A 17,557-nucleotide genomic window follows, 5' to 3' on the forward strand; every position below is an offset into this window, starting at 1 on the left:
ATGATCTTTTTGGTTTAAATATTTGCAGCACATGGATAGCTACGTGTACATGTTGAATTAAAGAATGAAACAAACAAAGACAACCAATACAAAATTAGCATTGGTTCCAAGCACATTTAGTGTAAGTGTCGTAACCATATATATTATCTGGACTGGAATTTACTTCCCAAAATAACAAAGCATTTGTGATTTTGACCGCACACAGCAATTATTGAAGAGTGCGTGGGATCAGTTGAAGGCAGGAAAGTGGGGAAACTTCACGGAGCATGATATTCCTTGCCAATATTTTTGGGGAGAGACAACAGATACCAACGGATTCTTAAATGTTGAGGCCGTGCTATGCCCTGCAAATGTAGATGATAAACATTGGGTTTTGGTAGGGCTGGAATTCGCGGTTCAATGTGTTCATGTATATACCTCGACCACACCAAAAAACAACAAAACTAAGTTCGAGTATCTTGTACATATGGTTCCAAAACTTCTAAGAGATTGTAATTATGACGTCTTAACACCTGGATTTAAGTTGAAGCCTAAATGGGACTTCAAGGTTCAAAAAGGTCCTCAGCAAATTGGGTAAGGTTAAGGTTAAGGTTACTCAACACATTGTTTATTTGGAGTTTATGGATTATGATGGATATAAATGTTATTTGCTTACAATTGACAAGGGTGGTGATTGTGGGATATTTGTTCTCAAATGGATGGAACTCATGGCCCACAATATCTCAATAAACGAGATGACCCAGGAGCATGCTGAACTTTACAGGTCTCATATGGCTGTGGATCTTTATGCTTTTGCAGTATCGGATGCACTGGATTTTGCAGCTGACCTTGATACCAAAGATCCCAAGAAGAGAAAACTAAACTATTGTAATGTATATATCATCTTAGTAATATTGTAAATTATATCGTACCAATATATATGTTTTAACTGTTAATATGTTCTCATTAATGTCCATTAGTTTGACATCTTTCTATTAGAGGAAATGGATCGGTTATAGGTGTCATAATTATATCGGTTCTGATTCATCGGATATAAACCGATACTATTTGACCGAGATGTCGAATTCCTCAGTATTAATCGGTTAACAAACATCGGTTAGTTAACCGATATGAATTCACCGATATTGTTTTCCCCATAACTAATTTCTTAACTTTCAAAATTATTTGGCGACTTGTCAGACATCCTTTATATGTGATATCATTGGTTTTGCAAGGCATTATCGGTTTCTAAATGTCGGTTGTAAAAGCCATATCAGTTAATATATATCAGTTAACATAAGACCTCAACCGATATATCGGTTAATGCTTGTGTGTTTAAACCTATATCATAACGTAAATTGCCGATATATCAACCGATATATGTCCAAACTAGCGAAATGCATAATTTTTCACTCATAACTTTGGAAAAGAGGAAAAACTATCTTGTTGAAGATTGGAAAATAACTAAATACCTAGATCGAGAGAAGCCGAATAATGTGCGAGCTCAACAACGCTTAAGGAATACGAACAATGGGCGCAAATAAGACGCTTGATGAAGAAGCAGCAGCACTTTGGTAAGTGAATAACAACAACAATGGCTCTGAGAAAGACGAGCGTGAGAGATTGACGGCGGCCGAGTTAGAATGTGAGTGACAGAAGAGAGAGAGGGAGGGAGGGAGGGAGAAGACCATCCCTAAGTAGCGGGGTTATTAAAAACGAGAGCAATTTTGTCCATTCAACTCACGAAAGTCCTAATTTTGCAAAGATTTTCAAAGTGTCCTATTTTTGCATATTTTAGTAACGGGGTCCTAGTTTTGAAAATTTTCCCCGAGCAAACTGTCCATCATCTTCGCGCGGGCGTTTCGTCACGATCTGCATGTGTTCTTGCCTCGATCGCGCCTACTTCTCTGTAAGGCATTCTCCCAGTTCCCTTTCACTCTGTCGTAATCGCTGGTTCCAGCACTTCGCACAGTCTTGCTTTGCTCCTTGTTGGCTGGAAAAAACATTAATATCCCCTTTTTATTTCCTTTTTTTCGATTCCCTAGTTTGAGTTGACGAGCAGGTCCGTTTTGCGTTTGATGTTTTCCTAATCCCTTTTGAGTCAGAGGCAATGGGGTTTTCTATATTTATCCAGACAGTGACGCATGAATAGGTTATTGGGCTGTTGCGTTTGACTGCTTCAAGACTTCACCAAATTCCTTTCCTCTTCACTCAGAAACTTCTGGGTTTTGTTGGGTTTCATTGATGTCCATAAAGCCCCCAATTTGGGTCATTGTACATATGTTTTTGCTTACAGTTGTTGGCTGCTTGTTCTTCTCTATTAATTTATGTAGCTGGGTTATATTTTTGACTGTTTATAGGACAAGGACCCAATTGAACTTTTGACCGCACAAGTATTTGGGGGAGGCGGTAGGTGGCTGAGGGTTACAGTTTTGTGGGACTAATGGCTGGTCTAAGTCTTAAAGACGACCATCTAACACTTGGAATTGACAATATAAACAATGAAACCAAAGACAATTACAACAAGGATATTGCGGAGAGAGGAAGTGAAGGCGAGAGAGAGATGGCACCGCCCGCCGGAAATTCGATCAGCCGATCGGGTTCTCGGCCGCAGCTTGACCTCAGCAAGGCCGAGATTCAAGGGAATTTTGAGGAGAGGGACCCAACAATACTCTTGCCTAATCAGTCTGATGATATATCTCATTTGGCTCTAGATATTGGAGGTAAATTCTGCTTCTGTTGTTGGACAATTTGTGTCTTCGTTGTAGCTTTCACAAGTTAATTTCTGTTTTTGGATAAGGCTGATCTTCGCCGAGTTCTTCTTTATATTTATGATTTTAAGTTACTCTTATGGTTTTCTTTTGTTATTTTTGTCAGTTTCGTTCATTTTTTTTTTTTTTCTGCTTCACATTCTTCTAATATCTCCAGGGATGTGGAGATTTGAAAAATGCTTGATCTCCTCCATGGCTATAAATTTGTGATCGTGGAATGCTCTCTCTCTCTCTCTCTCTCAGTGTGTGTGTGTGTGCAGACTAGGGATTTGTGCATCTCTAATTTGCTTTTGTTTGGCTCAACTCACTGCCCAAGTTTTATCTTTTATTTGAGGTATTATTTTCATTGTTCTACGATTTTCAGCACTCCAGCTAATCAACTTTGTTTTTATATTTTTCCAAAGCCTTTACACACAAAGTGTGAGAATTATAAATGTTATGATAAGGTCTTCTACTTTACCTTTTCATTCTACTTAGAATCCACTGTACTAAACTTGTAAAACAATCCTTGCAAGCTTAGGCCCGGTTCATTTTTAGAAAAGATTTCTAGTTTTCTACTCCAATTTTATACCTAAAGATGTCCTAATATTTTATGTTTCAAAAAGTCATAGAATTCATATTCAGAAAATTTAAAAAACATCAAAAAGGATGTTTCCTAATTCATAGTATAAAGTTGAAAAATTAGAAAAGTGGCTGTGGGTGAAGTGTAAAGTTGCTGCTAGCTGGCATCATACATGTATCATCGTATTAAACAGCTCGTATTAGCCCATCGAGTAAATTCACTTCACTCTTGCTTTATTGAGAACGGAGGGAATCTACTCCCATCCCACCCTGGTATGCTGGCTTGGCTTCTTGATTGGCTATTGCCATAGAAGACATCAGTGGGGACAGTCGAGACATGTCTTCTTTCTTTCAAGCAAGACGAGTTAGCTCCTTTCTCTGAAAGATGAGGAGAACAACTTTCAAGACTTGGACCTGAACTGCCTACAACCAAAGCGTTAGAAGCCGTTAGTCAATCTGGAGTGAAACCACTAAACCAGAGGCCATGAGTTGAGTTCATTACTACTAGAAGTCTCAGTTCCTCGCCGGTGAAATGGAAGCCCAGAAATGGTATAAGCTTGGAAGAAGACCTTCTCTTTAGAGATTCAATCCCGCCATTCATTCAGTTGGGGGAGAGGGAAAAGAGAGTCTTAAGCAGCAAGCATGAGTGAACAGAGACTGCTATTACCATGTCCCTAGCCTGGTTCCTTCTTTGTTTTTGTTGCCTTCCTCTCCGCTTCTGTCAGCATAGAGGAAGGTTTTCACTCCCGTTGAGAAAGAAAAAAAGCCCTAGCTTCTATTTTCTAATGGGAGATTGAATTATTCAATAGAAAATTAGAGTTGAAATTTGAAAAACAGAAAATGTTTTCTACAACTGAACAAGCCCTTATATTTTAGAATTGGTCTTTTTCTTATACATTTTATACAATTAGTTTATTTATTTATTTTTTATTTTTTGCAATTGTTTATTTGGTTGGGATCATCACCCAGTAGAGTTATTACTTGCATTGTGTCTCTGATGTTGATTTCATCTGTTAAATTTCTATAATCTCTGCATAGCCGTGGCAGTGATGTTAATAATGGAAAACTTCCTAATATTGATGACAAGGGTCTTCACAGTTATGCCAACTGTTCAAACATATTTTATGCCACTTTGGCTGTTTCATGCTATTGTGATAGCTATTATAATGCTATAGCAAACTGGCTATTAGTTACTTGACTCCGATTTGTCTTTAGTGACCGTGTTACGAAACATCAAAATTCTGAGAACTGTTTAGTTCTCATATCACATTCAGATCAGGTTCTCTACTTTTGTGACTTTGTTATCATCACATTATGGAAACATCACAACCTTTCTTTGCCATTTTCATTTCTTAAACTTTGATATACAGTATTGACCTTGATATAGGCTGGGGGCCTCAAGCTACTAACATTATGTAATTATTGGTGGTTTGTCAGGTTCTCTTATAAAGTTGGTTTATTTTTCAAGACATGAGGACCGATCAACCAATGGCAAGAGAAAGAAGTCTCTCAAGGAGAGATTGGTTGTTTCAAATGGCAATAGGAGGAGCTTCCCTATTCTTGGAGGAAGGCTACATTTTTTGAAGTTTGAGACAACCAAGATTAATGAGTGCTTAGATTTTATTTCTTCCAAGCAGCTTCATTGTGGTGGTAAATGTACTTTTCCCTGTTCGATGTTCTTCAATTGATTCCTTGTTTCTGATTATGCCACACAGCCACATTGTCCATAGCAGCACATCATACTTATCTATTTCTTACTTGAGTCACTTCTAGTTAAAAGTAATATCTTGTGAAGTTCCAAATTTACATAGACAAATAATTTTTTTTTTTTTTCTATACTTATCATATTTTTTTCATATGATGGATAGGGATGGATGCACACTGTTGCAATTCCGATGACCAGAGTAGTGATGATGCAGTAATTAAGGTAAGTTTATATATATACATATATATTTAGGGGGTGTTTGGCTTTGAGTTCACATGTGAGTTGAGTTGATTGGGATCTGAACACTCTAACTAGATGCTTGGCAAACAAAAAAATGGCTAAAGTGGGTTGAGTTAGGTGAGTTGTGTTCGCTTAAACTCAACCTCACCAAACCCCTACGGTTGAGTTTAAGGCTCTTGAACGCAGAGCCAAAAAATTTTCAAAGCCCAATTTTGTCCTTATAAACTAGCCTACACAAATTTTATTTCCTTTCATATCCTTTATCCATTATTATTATTATTATTATTATTATTATTATTATTATTATTATTATACATGATTAACTTTATGTCATTCTTAGTCATTTTGCCATCTTAACTCACCTCAACTCAAATATTTACCACACACTAACTTTTAAAATCACCTCAACTTGGCTAATTTACCAATCACTTTTTTGTAATCAAACTCATCTTACCTCACCAAATTCACCTCACCTCATGCCCAAACGGGACCTACACAGGAGATAAATCCTGCACGACATATTTTAGTTGAATGATTTATATTAAAAAGAAATGAATTCTTTATGATGGTTAATATAATTCATGAAGCAAAAGAAATGGATATGTTTTTAGCTGGTTTTTTCTTATCAATCTATTGCATAGCTCAAGAATCTGTATCAAAATCTGAGAGCAATAAAATCTCCTTCAGTTTAGATGTCTTCAGCCGGTGTTTTCAATTATTGAGTTTCAAATAAATGTCTGATAACCTAAAGGTACGATCATCTTGGAGTTGCTCTATCAATAGCAATAAAAGAATACCCCTCATTGAACCTTGTTTTTACATTTTTATCATGTCAACAGAATGTATGAATGAATGATTATATGCCAACAAGTTGTTTGGCCAAATTATTGTAACCAATTATGAGTATATACTAGGTTCTTTCTATTGGCGTTGCAAAGAAATGCAAACTTTGTTGGCATATAATAATTTATGCATTTCTTTGATCATTGTGGGACAATTCAAAAATTTCATCAAACTGCTGATAGGAACCCCGATTGAATTCCAATAACAATCCACTATCAATAGTTTCCAATTCCTTATAGCAGAAAAACAAGAATGAAACAGGGCATTCGAGAGGCCCTAACTCTCCCAATTCATTATCAAAATTCAGCTACCTCACTCTCCCTCCTCCCCTCCTACTTATACCTCTCTCTGACCCCACTCTAACTGAATTCCCCATTCACATGCTGATTATTCCCTCAACAGTGTGGATTACATCTCTACCTCTCCCATGCACACATGCTGGTTGTTACACCTGCATGTGCGGACCCCCCCCCTTACTCCCATCTTCATGCCTTCGGCTACTTGTTGCGTCTTTGATAGCTTCGGTGCACCGGCGGCCTATCATTACTCCCTTCCCGGACTTTCACCTTGTCCTCAAGGTGAAAAGCTGAAAACTGTTGCTGAATCATGTTGTAGGGCTCCCAAGTTGCTCTAACAATGGTAAGCCTTTCCACTGGATCAAGATATCCAGCTCGCGTAAGTTAAACCCTTCCCAGGCCGAACTCCCAGCACCGCCTCTGGTTCAACCTTCATTTCTAAGTTAGCCTGCAGCTGGAGGGGAATTTGCACCCTTGCGCCGACCTCACCCTTGGCCTCTCTCAACTGGGACACATGGAAAACCGGGTGGACATGGCAGTGGGCTGGTAGTTTAAGTTTATAAACCATCGGTCCCACCCTTTGTTCAATTTCAAATGGCCCATAGCACCTAGGAGCCAGCTTCTCATTAGGGCGGGCAGCTAGGGACTTCCTTCTATACGGCTTTAGTTTCAAGTAGACAAAGTCACCAACTACAAACTGCACATCCCTTCTTCTCCGATCAACCCCCCTCTTCATGATCGCTTGAGCTCGTACCAGCTGGTCTTTGAGTTCTTCCAATGCTAAATCCCGCTCCAACAGTTGCTGTTCTACTGCAAATACTTGGGTTGACCCCTTGTCAAACCTGATCAAGGTTGGTGGTTCCCTCCCATAAACAGCTTGGAAGGGAGTAACCTTTGAAGTAGTGTGGTATGATGTGTTATACCACAATTCAACCCATGGCAGCCACACATACCACCCCATAGGTCTTGTTGATGCAAAACAGTGCAAGTATGTCTCTAGGGTCCGGTTGAGGACCTTCGTTTGCCCATCTGTTTGTGGGTGGTAGGCCGTACTACGATTAAGCTTAGTACCTTGAAGTCGAAACAACTCCTCCCAAAAACGGCTCATAAACACCTTGTCTCGATTCGAAACAATAGTCCGAGGCATACCATGCAGCCGCACTACCTCTTTTACGAAAATACCAGCTACTGCTCCTGTTGTAAATGGGTGTTTGAGACCAATAAAGTGGCCATATTTGTTGAGTCTATCTACAACCACAAGTATAGAATTCATACGGCCCGATCTTGGTAACCCCTCAATAAAATCCATGGCTATATCATCCCAAATCTAGCCAGGAACCGGAAGAGGCTGTAAAAGACCCCCTGGCGTTAAAGACTCATACTTATTTTGCTGGCAAATGTCACACTTTCCCACATATTGGCGTATGTCCCGCTTCATACCAGCCCAATAAACACTCGCTGCAATTCGTTTATATGTCTTCAGGAACCCGGAATGACCCCCTACATTGCCATCATGACCCTCATGGAGCACCAATGGAATTAGGGAAGAACCCTTAGGCAGGAACAACCACCCTTTACAAAGGAGCTGGTCACCCACCAGCTGAAAATCTGAGCTGTAAGCCAGATCCTCCCGTAACTTCCGTATGATGCCCTGTAAATAAGCATCTTTCGCCACCTCTTGGACCAGCTGATCGAGTTGCACCACCTTTGGAACTGTTAGTGCGAATAGAGCTACTGGGTGATTGATTCTCGAAAGGCTATTTGCAGCCTTGTTTTCCAACCCCGGCCGGTAGTGTATCTCAAAACGAAAGCCCATTAGTTTCAGCATCCACCTTTGATAATCCGAGCTCACCATTCGCTGCTCAAACAAAAACTTCAAGCTTTTTTGGTCTGTCCTTACTATGAACTTCCTTCCCCAGAGATAATGTCTCCATTTCTGGACTGCAAACACCATGGCCATCAGCTCCCTTTCGTAAATCGATTTTTTCCTCTCCGATGGTTTAAGAGCATGGCTGTAGTACGCAATCGGTCTAAGATTCTGCATCAACACCGCCCCTAACCCTTGCCCTGAAGCATCGGACTCAATTATGAAGGGCTGATCGAAGTCCGGTAGTGCTAGAATTGGCAGCGACACCATTGCTGTTTTGAGCTGCTGGAATGCTCGTTTAGCCTCTCCATCCCAACGAAAATTGTTCTTCTTTAGTTTCTCGGTGAGGGGCCACGCCAACTTGCCATAATTCTTTACGAACCTTCTATAGTACCCCGTAAGACCAAGGAATCCCCGCAATTCCTTCAAGGTAGTAGGCACAGGCCAGTCCAACATGGCTTGCACCTTGCAACGATCAGCCGACACGCCTTGCTGGGAGATGATATGGCCCAGCTTTTCAACCTCCAACTGCCCAAAGGAACATTTCTTCTTGTTGGCAAACAACTGATTTGCAGCCAGCGCCTTCAGCACACAACGCAAGTGCTGCAAATGTTGGTCAAAATTTTGGCTATAAATTAAAATATCATAAAAAAATACCAGCACAAACCGACGCAAATACTCCCTGAATACATCATTCATTAAAGATTGGAAGGTGGCCGGGGCATTCGTCAATCCGAAAGGCATGACGAGAAATTCATAGTGGCCCTCATGTGTTCGAAATGCGGTCTTTGGTTCGTCTCTAGCCTTGACTCGAATCTGGTGGTAACCAGATTTGAGATCCAATTTCGAAAAAACCTTCACGCCATGTAGTTCATCCAGCAATTCATCGATGACTGGAATAGGAAACTTGTCGGGAACTGTTACCTTGTTGAGAGCCCGGTAATCTACACAAAACCTCCATCCCCCATCATTCTTTTTAACGAGCAACACCGGGCTAGAAAAGGGGCTAACACTTGGTTTAATGATACCAGCTGCCAACATCTCACGTACCATCTTTTTGATCTCATTCTTTTGAAGTTACAGGTAGCGGTAAGGCCGAACACTAACCGGGGAAGTGTCGGGTAGGAGATTGATGGCATGATCTTTATTTCTGGTGGGTGGCAATCCCTCCGGGCTGGAAAAAACTCCTTCAAACTCAGCCAATAATTCCTCCAAACTTCGGATTCCTCCAATCCACACTCACCTTCCCCACCGAAGCCAGCCACTTCATTCCAAGAATGACATCAGAACTTCCTAACTCAAGGGGAAGGAAATCTTCCACTATCTGCAGGTTATCTAGTGTCAATTTCACCCCCTTGCAAACTCCTGCTCCTTGTACAACCATCCCAATTCCCATTATCACCCCATACCCAGCCGTTTTCGTCCTCAGCAAACTCAAGCGTTGCACCAATTCGGATGCAATGAAGTTGTGAGTTGCTCCGCTATCCACCAAAACTACCACTGGCTACCCTTCTATGAGTCCCTTTAGCTTCATTGTTTGAGGTGTAGTTAATCCCACCACTGAATTCATGGATAATTCGATCACCTCTCCCCCATATCCCAACCCTTCATCGCCCCCCTGCACTGCTTCTTCTTCTGCCGCAGCCTCGCCCATTTCTTCGTCATAGATGATCAACACTTGGAGCTCTTTGTTCTTGCACCTATGGCCAATCGAGTATTTCTCATCGCAGCAGAAGCAAAGGCCCTTCTCCCGCCTTGCCTTCCACTCAGCCTCACTAAGCTTCTTGAAAGGAAGTTGCCCCCATTACCAGCGGGGTGAATCCTAGGGCCTGGCTGATTTACGGACTTTTGGGAGGAACCCAAACTTTTCGCTGGAACTAGTGACATCTGACTTGCGATCGCGGTTGTTGTGGAATAACTGCTCCTGGTTGGTCCGGTTGCCTGATGGCAATTCCGAAGAGCTACGTTCTTGTCCTCAATGTTCTGGGTTGAGGCCGTTGAGGAATTGGCCTTCCAAAAACGCCTCAGGAACATCAGGCACTGCCGCGGCCATGGTCTCAAACTTCAAGCGATACTCCTTCACTGATCCCTCTTGCCGAAGAGCCAAGAAACGCTCCTCTAGCGACCCCTCCTGAGTAGGGCGAAACCGGCCCAGAATTCCTTGCTTCAGGCCTTCCCAGCTCCGAATTCCTCTTTGCCTTGTCTCCCATTGAAATCAAGATAGTGCTGCTGCTTCGAAACATAGGGCTGCGGATTCTATTTTCTCCTCGTTCGTTAGTTGGTTGACAGCAAAATACCTTTCGGCTCGAAAGATCCACTCATCTGGATTTTCTCCTTCGAAAATGGGCATCTCCAATCGTCTTCCACGTAAGTTCGACCGGTACCCGCCCCCGATACCCCCCTCTGAGTCACAACCCCCCACCACCCTAGGGGTTACTTCAGAATCCATGGTGAATTCTGAAGGTCTTTCTCGCTCCTTGGACTTGTTCTTCCTCTCCTGCTCCAGCTCATCCCACTTCGTTCGCATGAAGGCGAATTGTTCAAGCATCACCGCTACATTGCGCTCCACCATCTGGACATTCCCTCTAATGTTTTCGACTCCCCTTTTGTACGCCTTCCATCTTCGACTCCAACTCACCAACTCTCTCCGTCAAGTTCACCATCAGGTTCGGAATGGCTCTAATACCAAATTGATAGGAACCCCGATTGAATTCCAATAACAATCTACTATCAATAGTTTTCAATTCCTTATAGCAGAAAAATAAGAATGAAACAGGGCATTCGAGAGGCCCTAACTCTCCCAATTCACTATCAAAATTCAGCTACCTCACTCTCCCTCCTCCCCTCCTACTTATACCTTTCCCTGACCCCACTCTAACTGAATTTCCCATTCACATGCTGATTATTCCCTCAGCAGTGTGGATTACATCTCTACCCCTCCCATGCGCACATGCTGGTTGTTACACCTACATGTGCGGACCCCCCCTTACACCCATCTTCATGCCTTCGGCTGTTTGTTGCGTCTTTGATAGGTTCGGTGCACCGGCGGCCTATCAACTGCCTACTCCCCAAGCATGGACCAAACTTTGTTGCTGCTTTGGCAGCAATAACATTTCTTCTTCTGACTGCCATTGCAGGGACAACATTTCTTGTTAGTTTTCTTCTTCTGGATGTTGATGGTGATGTGCATTTCCTAAGACAACAGTTTCTATTTTTTTTTTTGCTAAGACACTAATTTCTATTACAACAACAACATATCCAGCCTTTATCCCACTATGTGGGGTCGGCTACATGAATTCTGGACTTCCATGTATTTTTGTCTTTTGTCATATCTTCAGTTAGATCCATACACTTCATATCAAACTTTAATGTCTCTCCCAAAGTCTTTTTGGATCTGCCTCTACCTACACACTAATTTCTATTGTTTGTGATTTTTTCCTTTCTTTGTTTGTATGGATAAAAAATTTAAGCTTTATTTTTAATGATATGTCCACTTTTTTTTTTTTTTTGATTGGCAAGCTAGAATTCATCTAGCCAACCCCATCTTGTGGGATTAAGGCTTGATATGTTGTTTGTTGTGTTGTTAATGTTTCTACTTCTTTCTTTGCATAATTTCAGCTTATTCTTTATATATTTTTAACCATAAACTATATTACAAGAAAGTGCTAGATTTGTATTCCTCTTATGGTAGGATTTTACTATCCTTGCCTAAATCCTACAATCCAATTCAGAAGATCCCTCCATCAATCCTAGGTAGGATCCTGATTTTGACAACTGTCTTGTTTGCACTAAATATGTGAGAAGATTTTTCTGGATAGGCCCATATCAACGACTTCCTAACTTCCATGTGAAATTTGGTTGTACTGGTGCTCATTATTTGAAACCATGTGAAAACCATTGAACTAAATGAACAGCACCAGTCTAATACTCTGGTCCTTCTTGTTATGGAAATTGTGTACTGTTGGTGTATTTTACTAAATACTTTTTGTGAGAAGGCTACAGGTGGTGGGGCATACAAATTTGCAGAGCTCTTTAAAGAAAGGCTTGGAGTTAGCATAGAAAAGGAAGACGAAATGAATTGTCTTGTGGCTGGTGCCAATTTCTTGCTCAAGGTGCATTCTAATAAAAAATTCTTGTTTTCTGGTATAATTACTTTTTTTGCTTATGTTGGTATTGGCTTCTGTCACCAAATAGTCTTTTCAATTTTTTACTTTTGATGTTCATTATCAGTTTAGGAATAGAGTTGTGATAAATGTTTCCTTTTTTCCATGCTGTTGAGTGTTCTTCATTAAGAAAAAAGGATGAGGACATATGACACACCATGTTTATTTTCAGAAAAGTTGAGACATGACATTGTTGGCAACAGGACCTCAAATGAAAATTATATGCATACAACAAAACAGTTACTATTTTTTATGTATATTTTTTTATGTTATAAACATATAGACTGCATAAAAATAATAATTTTTTGTTTTTGTTTTTTGTACTTGGCAAATTGGAAATCTTTAAAGTTTGGCTTTAGAAGGCTAAAATTAAAAAAAAAAAAAAAAAAAAAAAAGAGACAAACTAATAAATAGTGCCCTATATTTTCTTAGTTTATCTCACAGCCTAAATTGGTAGCTTACAATGCAATTGATGCAGGTATTAAGCAACAGTATGTTCTCGTGCCAGATGTATGTATTTGAAAACTGTCCAGTTTTAGATAAATTATAGGATAATAGAACACATATGTAAACTGGTGACTGACAAAATGTTTGAGAGTGTCAATGATTGTCAGTATCTGACCCAAACATGACAATTTCTTGTAGTCATTGCAATTTGTTACATTCATAAACTTTATTTCTTGTAAATTTGGTTTTGGATCTCTGAATCTGCTACATCTCCAGGACCTTCTCTAAGGCTCCAGCAAGAATCTTGTGCGCTTGATCTGACCTACTTCCAATCTCCTCTTTTATTGTTGCTTCTTTAATCTCATTATGTATTGTTCTTATTCGGAAACTATGAGCAACTATTCAAGGAATTGTATTGTTTGGGTTGTTTGCTTATTCAACTAATAAATTATTGGAAATTATGTGTGGATGTTGGACTTTTGAGTTAAATTATACCAGAAACTTTATTGAATTGGAAGGTTATGAAGTTATGAGATGAAACTCAAAGGAATAAAATTAACTTTAGCCATTAGATGTGGATGTGTGTGTGAGGTGTTTGGTGGATATCACTTCTAGTCTGCTCAATACTCAAAATTGTAATTACAGAAATAATCAGACAAACAAAAAGATTTGAATTTGAATACTGTTTACTTGAATTTGGGGACGGAGGATAGTCTCACTATATATACATGTACACATAATATATATACTAGAAAGGAGAAGATAGAACACCAACAGAAAAGGAAAACAAAGGAAATCAAAACCAAACAATATCTATATTTGTATATAGTTGGAAATTATTATGAGTTTTCCTTTACTATTTTTTTTATTGCATTGCAAGAGTTAAAAGACATGTGCAAAAGTATTTAAGTAGTTGCCCAGTAAACAGTTTAGAAAGGATACTTGCTTTTGTTATTACCGTTCTAGTGTTTTTTGTTTGTCCCTTATGTGACTTTGGTTGGGTTAGGGGGGGGGTTGCGGGAAGGGAATTGAGTCTCTTCCTTTCTCTAAAAAGAATTTTATCTCAAGTGCGTCAAGCAACTACTTATGTAAGTAATAACGTAAAGTAAGCACAACAAGAAGCGCAATGATTTATAGTGATTTGGCACCTCCAGGTACCTACATCCACTCTCCCAAAGCAACTTGCTTTAAGGTTCCTCTATGTCAATAATAGAGTTCTCCTAAGGTTCACTCCACAAACCCCCAAACTTGGTTTTTCAAGGCTCACCAAGGAACCCTTTCTATGTTTTTACAATCTCACCAATATATTATTTCTAGGTTTTCTAAGGCTAACCTTAAACCTAATCACAACAAGAAGTTTACAAATATACAAATTAAGACCTCTACAATAGGCAAATAGATTAGGTTAAACACATACTCAAAGATAGGAAGAATATAATTTTGTGGAATTCATCAAATCTGAGATTACAAGATCCTCTCCTTGTTGTGTAGAGCGTGATTTTGCTGATGAGAGCTTGCACAAATCAGTTCTAGGGTGAATGAAACCATAGTTATTGGGTTCCCTTCTACATGTAGAACTATGATTCTGATCACACGTTCCAAATTGTGGTTCTTTTGCTTCTTGAGATTGCAAGGAACATGATTTGGATCCCCAGGAATAGGTATCCTAAGTGGTGCATAACAGCATGAGTTATATAAAACAATTGGAAACTAGGGGAAGAAACTTACAAGTTGGAATAATTTTCAAAGAAAATCAGAGAAAAGAAAGCTTGCCTACCTCACTTTCTTGTATATTCTATTGTGTTTTGAATTATATTCCGACCTAACTTCGTTTGCATACAACTCTTCATTCCATAAGTTGTACAAGAACATAGAAAAGAATTCAAAATAAAAGAAAGCAAACCAACTGTTATAATAGCAAAATATTAGTCTAACTAATTCCAACTCGAGTATAACTATAGAATGTACCATGACATGAAACAATGAAACTCTCTCTATACCACTAAAAATTAGCATACTAGCATATCCCATACCTTTACTTTCCGAAATGTACTACATTCTTGGTAACCATGAACGAAACATTCAATAGAGCACAAGGAAAGCTTTAGGGAAGGAGTGGAAAGTTTGATAGCTTTAATGTTTTTCATGCTTGAATCTTGTTTTTTTCACCAAGTGACCACTGTTTATAGGGTTCCAAGTTTCCAACCTTTGAAGTTTGTAACATTCAGATTTGGCACTGAAAATGATGAAAAACAAGCCATTGAAGCATCTGAAATCTGTTCCATGTGATCGCCTGATGAATCCGTTAGTCACCTGTTGGTCGCCTGGTGACTTCAGTCACTTTGTTTGTCAGCTGATTGCAGGGCCTGACTTCAGTTTCGTCACCAGGTGATCATTCAGGCAGCTGTCCATCGCCTGATGACCTTCTGCCTTGAAGAACTGACACCTGAAGCTTCTTCAGTTTGATGGTCTTCAGCCATCATCAGGTGGCTGATTAATCACCTGATGCTCCCAGAAAATTGCTCTTCCACTCTTGGATTGGCTGAGACTTTTTGGGATTTGTTTGATGACTTTCTGCAATTTTGTTGGTAAAAACATCTAGATCATTAGTGAAAAATGATATACAGAATTGAGAGAAAAAGAAGAGAATAAAAAGAGAAATTGGAGGGAAAAGGACAAATCAAATCTGTTGAGCTAGGGTTACAATTATTTATATCAATACATTGTAACTGCTATGTACAAGCTACCTATGTTAGGTACAAGGTACAACATACAGCACACCTAATACAAACTAGTATGAATTCTCAACAATTAGTACCGCAATCAATAAAGTTTTGTTTATCATCAAAACAATTTATTGGAAGATTATTTTGCCCAACTTATGCAAGTTGGCTCAACATTTTTCAGTATAAAGCCTTAACTTTGAACTTGATCTTGTTGTAAGTTGTTCACAATCACAAGTAACAAATTTTATACATCATTCCCTTTGACATCATAAAGTGGACTGTCATTATTGGTTTCTAAATTGTTTTATGTTTGAATTTTGAAGTTCAGAGAATTAATTGTTATTCACCCATTTTGTACCTATTCCCGAAGTCTTATGTTATAGGGGTGCTTTGGTAGGCAATTCGTCATGAAGCTTTCACGCACATGGAGGGTCAAAAAGAATTTGTGCAGATTGACCAAAATGAATTATTTCCATACCTTCTTGTCAATATTGGGTCTGGTGTGAGCATGATCAAGGTACTCTCTCTTTCAATTTCTCACGTCATTTTTTTTCGAGAACTGAGCCTATACACTGTAGAAACTGGGAAAATTATGTGAATACCCCCTAGGTTGTTAATAATGACAGTCCTTCCTTTTCCTCTTTCATGGAATTATGGTGTTACTACTGCCTCTCATAGTAATGAATTGACAAGGGTTCATTGGAACATTTTTTTCCCTTTCTCAACTATTTTAGGTGCTTAAATACTTAATAAATTACTTGTGTCTTTTTGGAGAAGGGCAAGTTCAAATGATGTTAGCATTTCAATCCATTGTGTCCATGGAGAGTTAAAGCACACTTGTTTTTTTTTTTTTTGCTGCCGGGGGGGGGGATTTTCCAATATTATTCGGGTAAAGAAAAAGGGGGTAACTATTGTCTAAATGCCTGAGGGGGTGTTTCTTTAATATTTAGAGCAATGTTACTAAAGGCGTGCCTAGGCACAAGGCGCACCTTGGCGCTTGGAATGCTCCTAGGCGAGCGCAGACCAGCCAGGCCCACTAGGCCCTTAGCGCAACCTTGGGCTTAGGCATACTCGGCTGTTTCTTAACTATTTTTATTGTTTATTGCTATAACTTTTTTAAAGATTAACTATATCTAATAGAATCCTAATGGGAAAAGGAACTTTTCAGATTCCAATTCTAATTATTATTAAATACTAAATAAACACAATAAAAAAAAAAAAAAAAGAAATCTGAAGAGACTGTATCAAACCAAGCAAGATGCGAGAACTAAATAGACTCTCGGCTCTCCTTTCTTCAAACGGCATAGTGTCCTCTCCTTCTTCAAACTTGCATCATCTCCCTTCTCCAAATGGCACTCTCTTGAGGCAAACGACTGAGATAAATGGCAAAAGGAAATGAGAAGGGCTACTACTTCAAATGCTTCAATTGAATTTGATGAAGATGGAGAGGGAGATTATGTTGAAAAAGAGGATATTGGAGATGATGCTTCTAATGATGAAAATATAGAAATGTTTGATCTGGATGATGATGATGATTTTTAGATTATTTAAAATGCATAATTAGTTAATCTTAATTAGGATTTAAGACCTATAATTTGTTTAAGATTTAAAATTTCTTACAAAGTTTTTAACTTTTGTGATGCTTATATGCGGGTTGCTGAATTATGATGGAATGTGCTTTGCTAAAATTTACAGGTATGTAACTTGTTTTAATATTTTTTTTAGTTAGTATATGTTGAATTTTTTAATTTTTTTGATAACATGCATGTGAATATGTTATATCTTATTCTTCAAGTAGGACATATATTTTTCTTTTTTCTTTTAGTTAGCATATGTCTAGTTCCACTAGGCGTGCACCTCAGGCTCCAAGACCCTTTGTTCCATAGTGTGCCTTGGGCCTTTAATAACACTGATTCAGAAACTGTAAGGGAGTGTTTGTGTAAATTTAACATATAAAAT

At 39.1% G+C, this 17,557-nt stretch overlaps 1 protein-coding gene across 3 annotated transcripts in view; it reads left to right on the plus strand.

Moving 5' to 3' along the window:
- The first annotated feature begins 1,804 nt into the window (after positions 1 to 1,804).
- LOC127794222 (pantothenate kinase 2-like) overlaps positions 1,805 to 17,557 on the plus strand; it is a 45,492-nt gene continuing 29,739 nt past the window's right edge. For 2 of the 3 annotated variants that reach the window (XR_008021584.1, XM_052325166.1), the window contains exons 1-6: positions 1,806 to 2,253; positions 2,340 to 2,702; positions 4,749 to 4,961; positions 5,180 to 5,238; positions 12,258 to 12,374; positions 15,996 to 16,115. Coding sequence is in view for 2 of the 3 variants with exons in the window: in XM_052325166.1 (XP_052181126.1) it covers positions 2,423 to 2,702; positions 4,749 to 4,961; positions 5,180 to 5,238; positions 12,258 to 12,374; positions 15,996 to 16,115 (789 nt within the window). In the remaining variant the exon portion in view is untranslated. Of the gene's footprint in view, positions 2,254 to 2,339; positions 2,703 to 4,748; positions 4,962 to 5,179; positions 5,239 to 12,257; positions 12,375 to 15,995; positions 16,116 to 17,557 lie in introns of all 3 variants that reach the window. The other variant, XM_052325165.1, reaches the window with a different exon arrangement.

The sequence above is a fragment of the Diospyros lotus genome, chromosome 2 (genome assembly GCF_014633365.1).
Source record: "Diospyros lotus cultivar Yz01 chromosome 2, ASM1463336v1, whole genome shotgun sequence".
NCBI lineage: Eukaryota > Viridiplantae > Streptophyta > Magnoliopsida > Ericales > Ebenaceae > Diospyros > Diospyros lotus.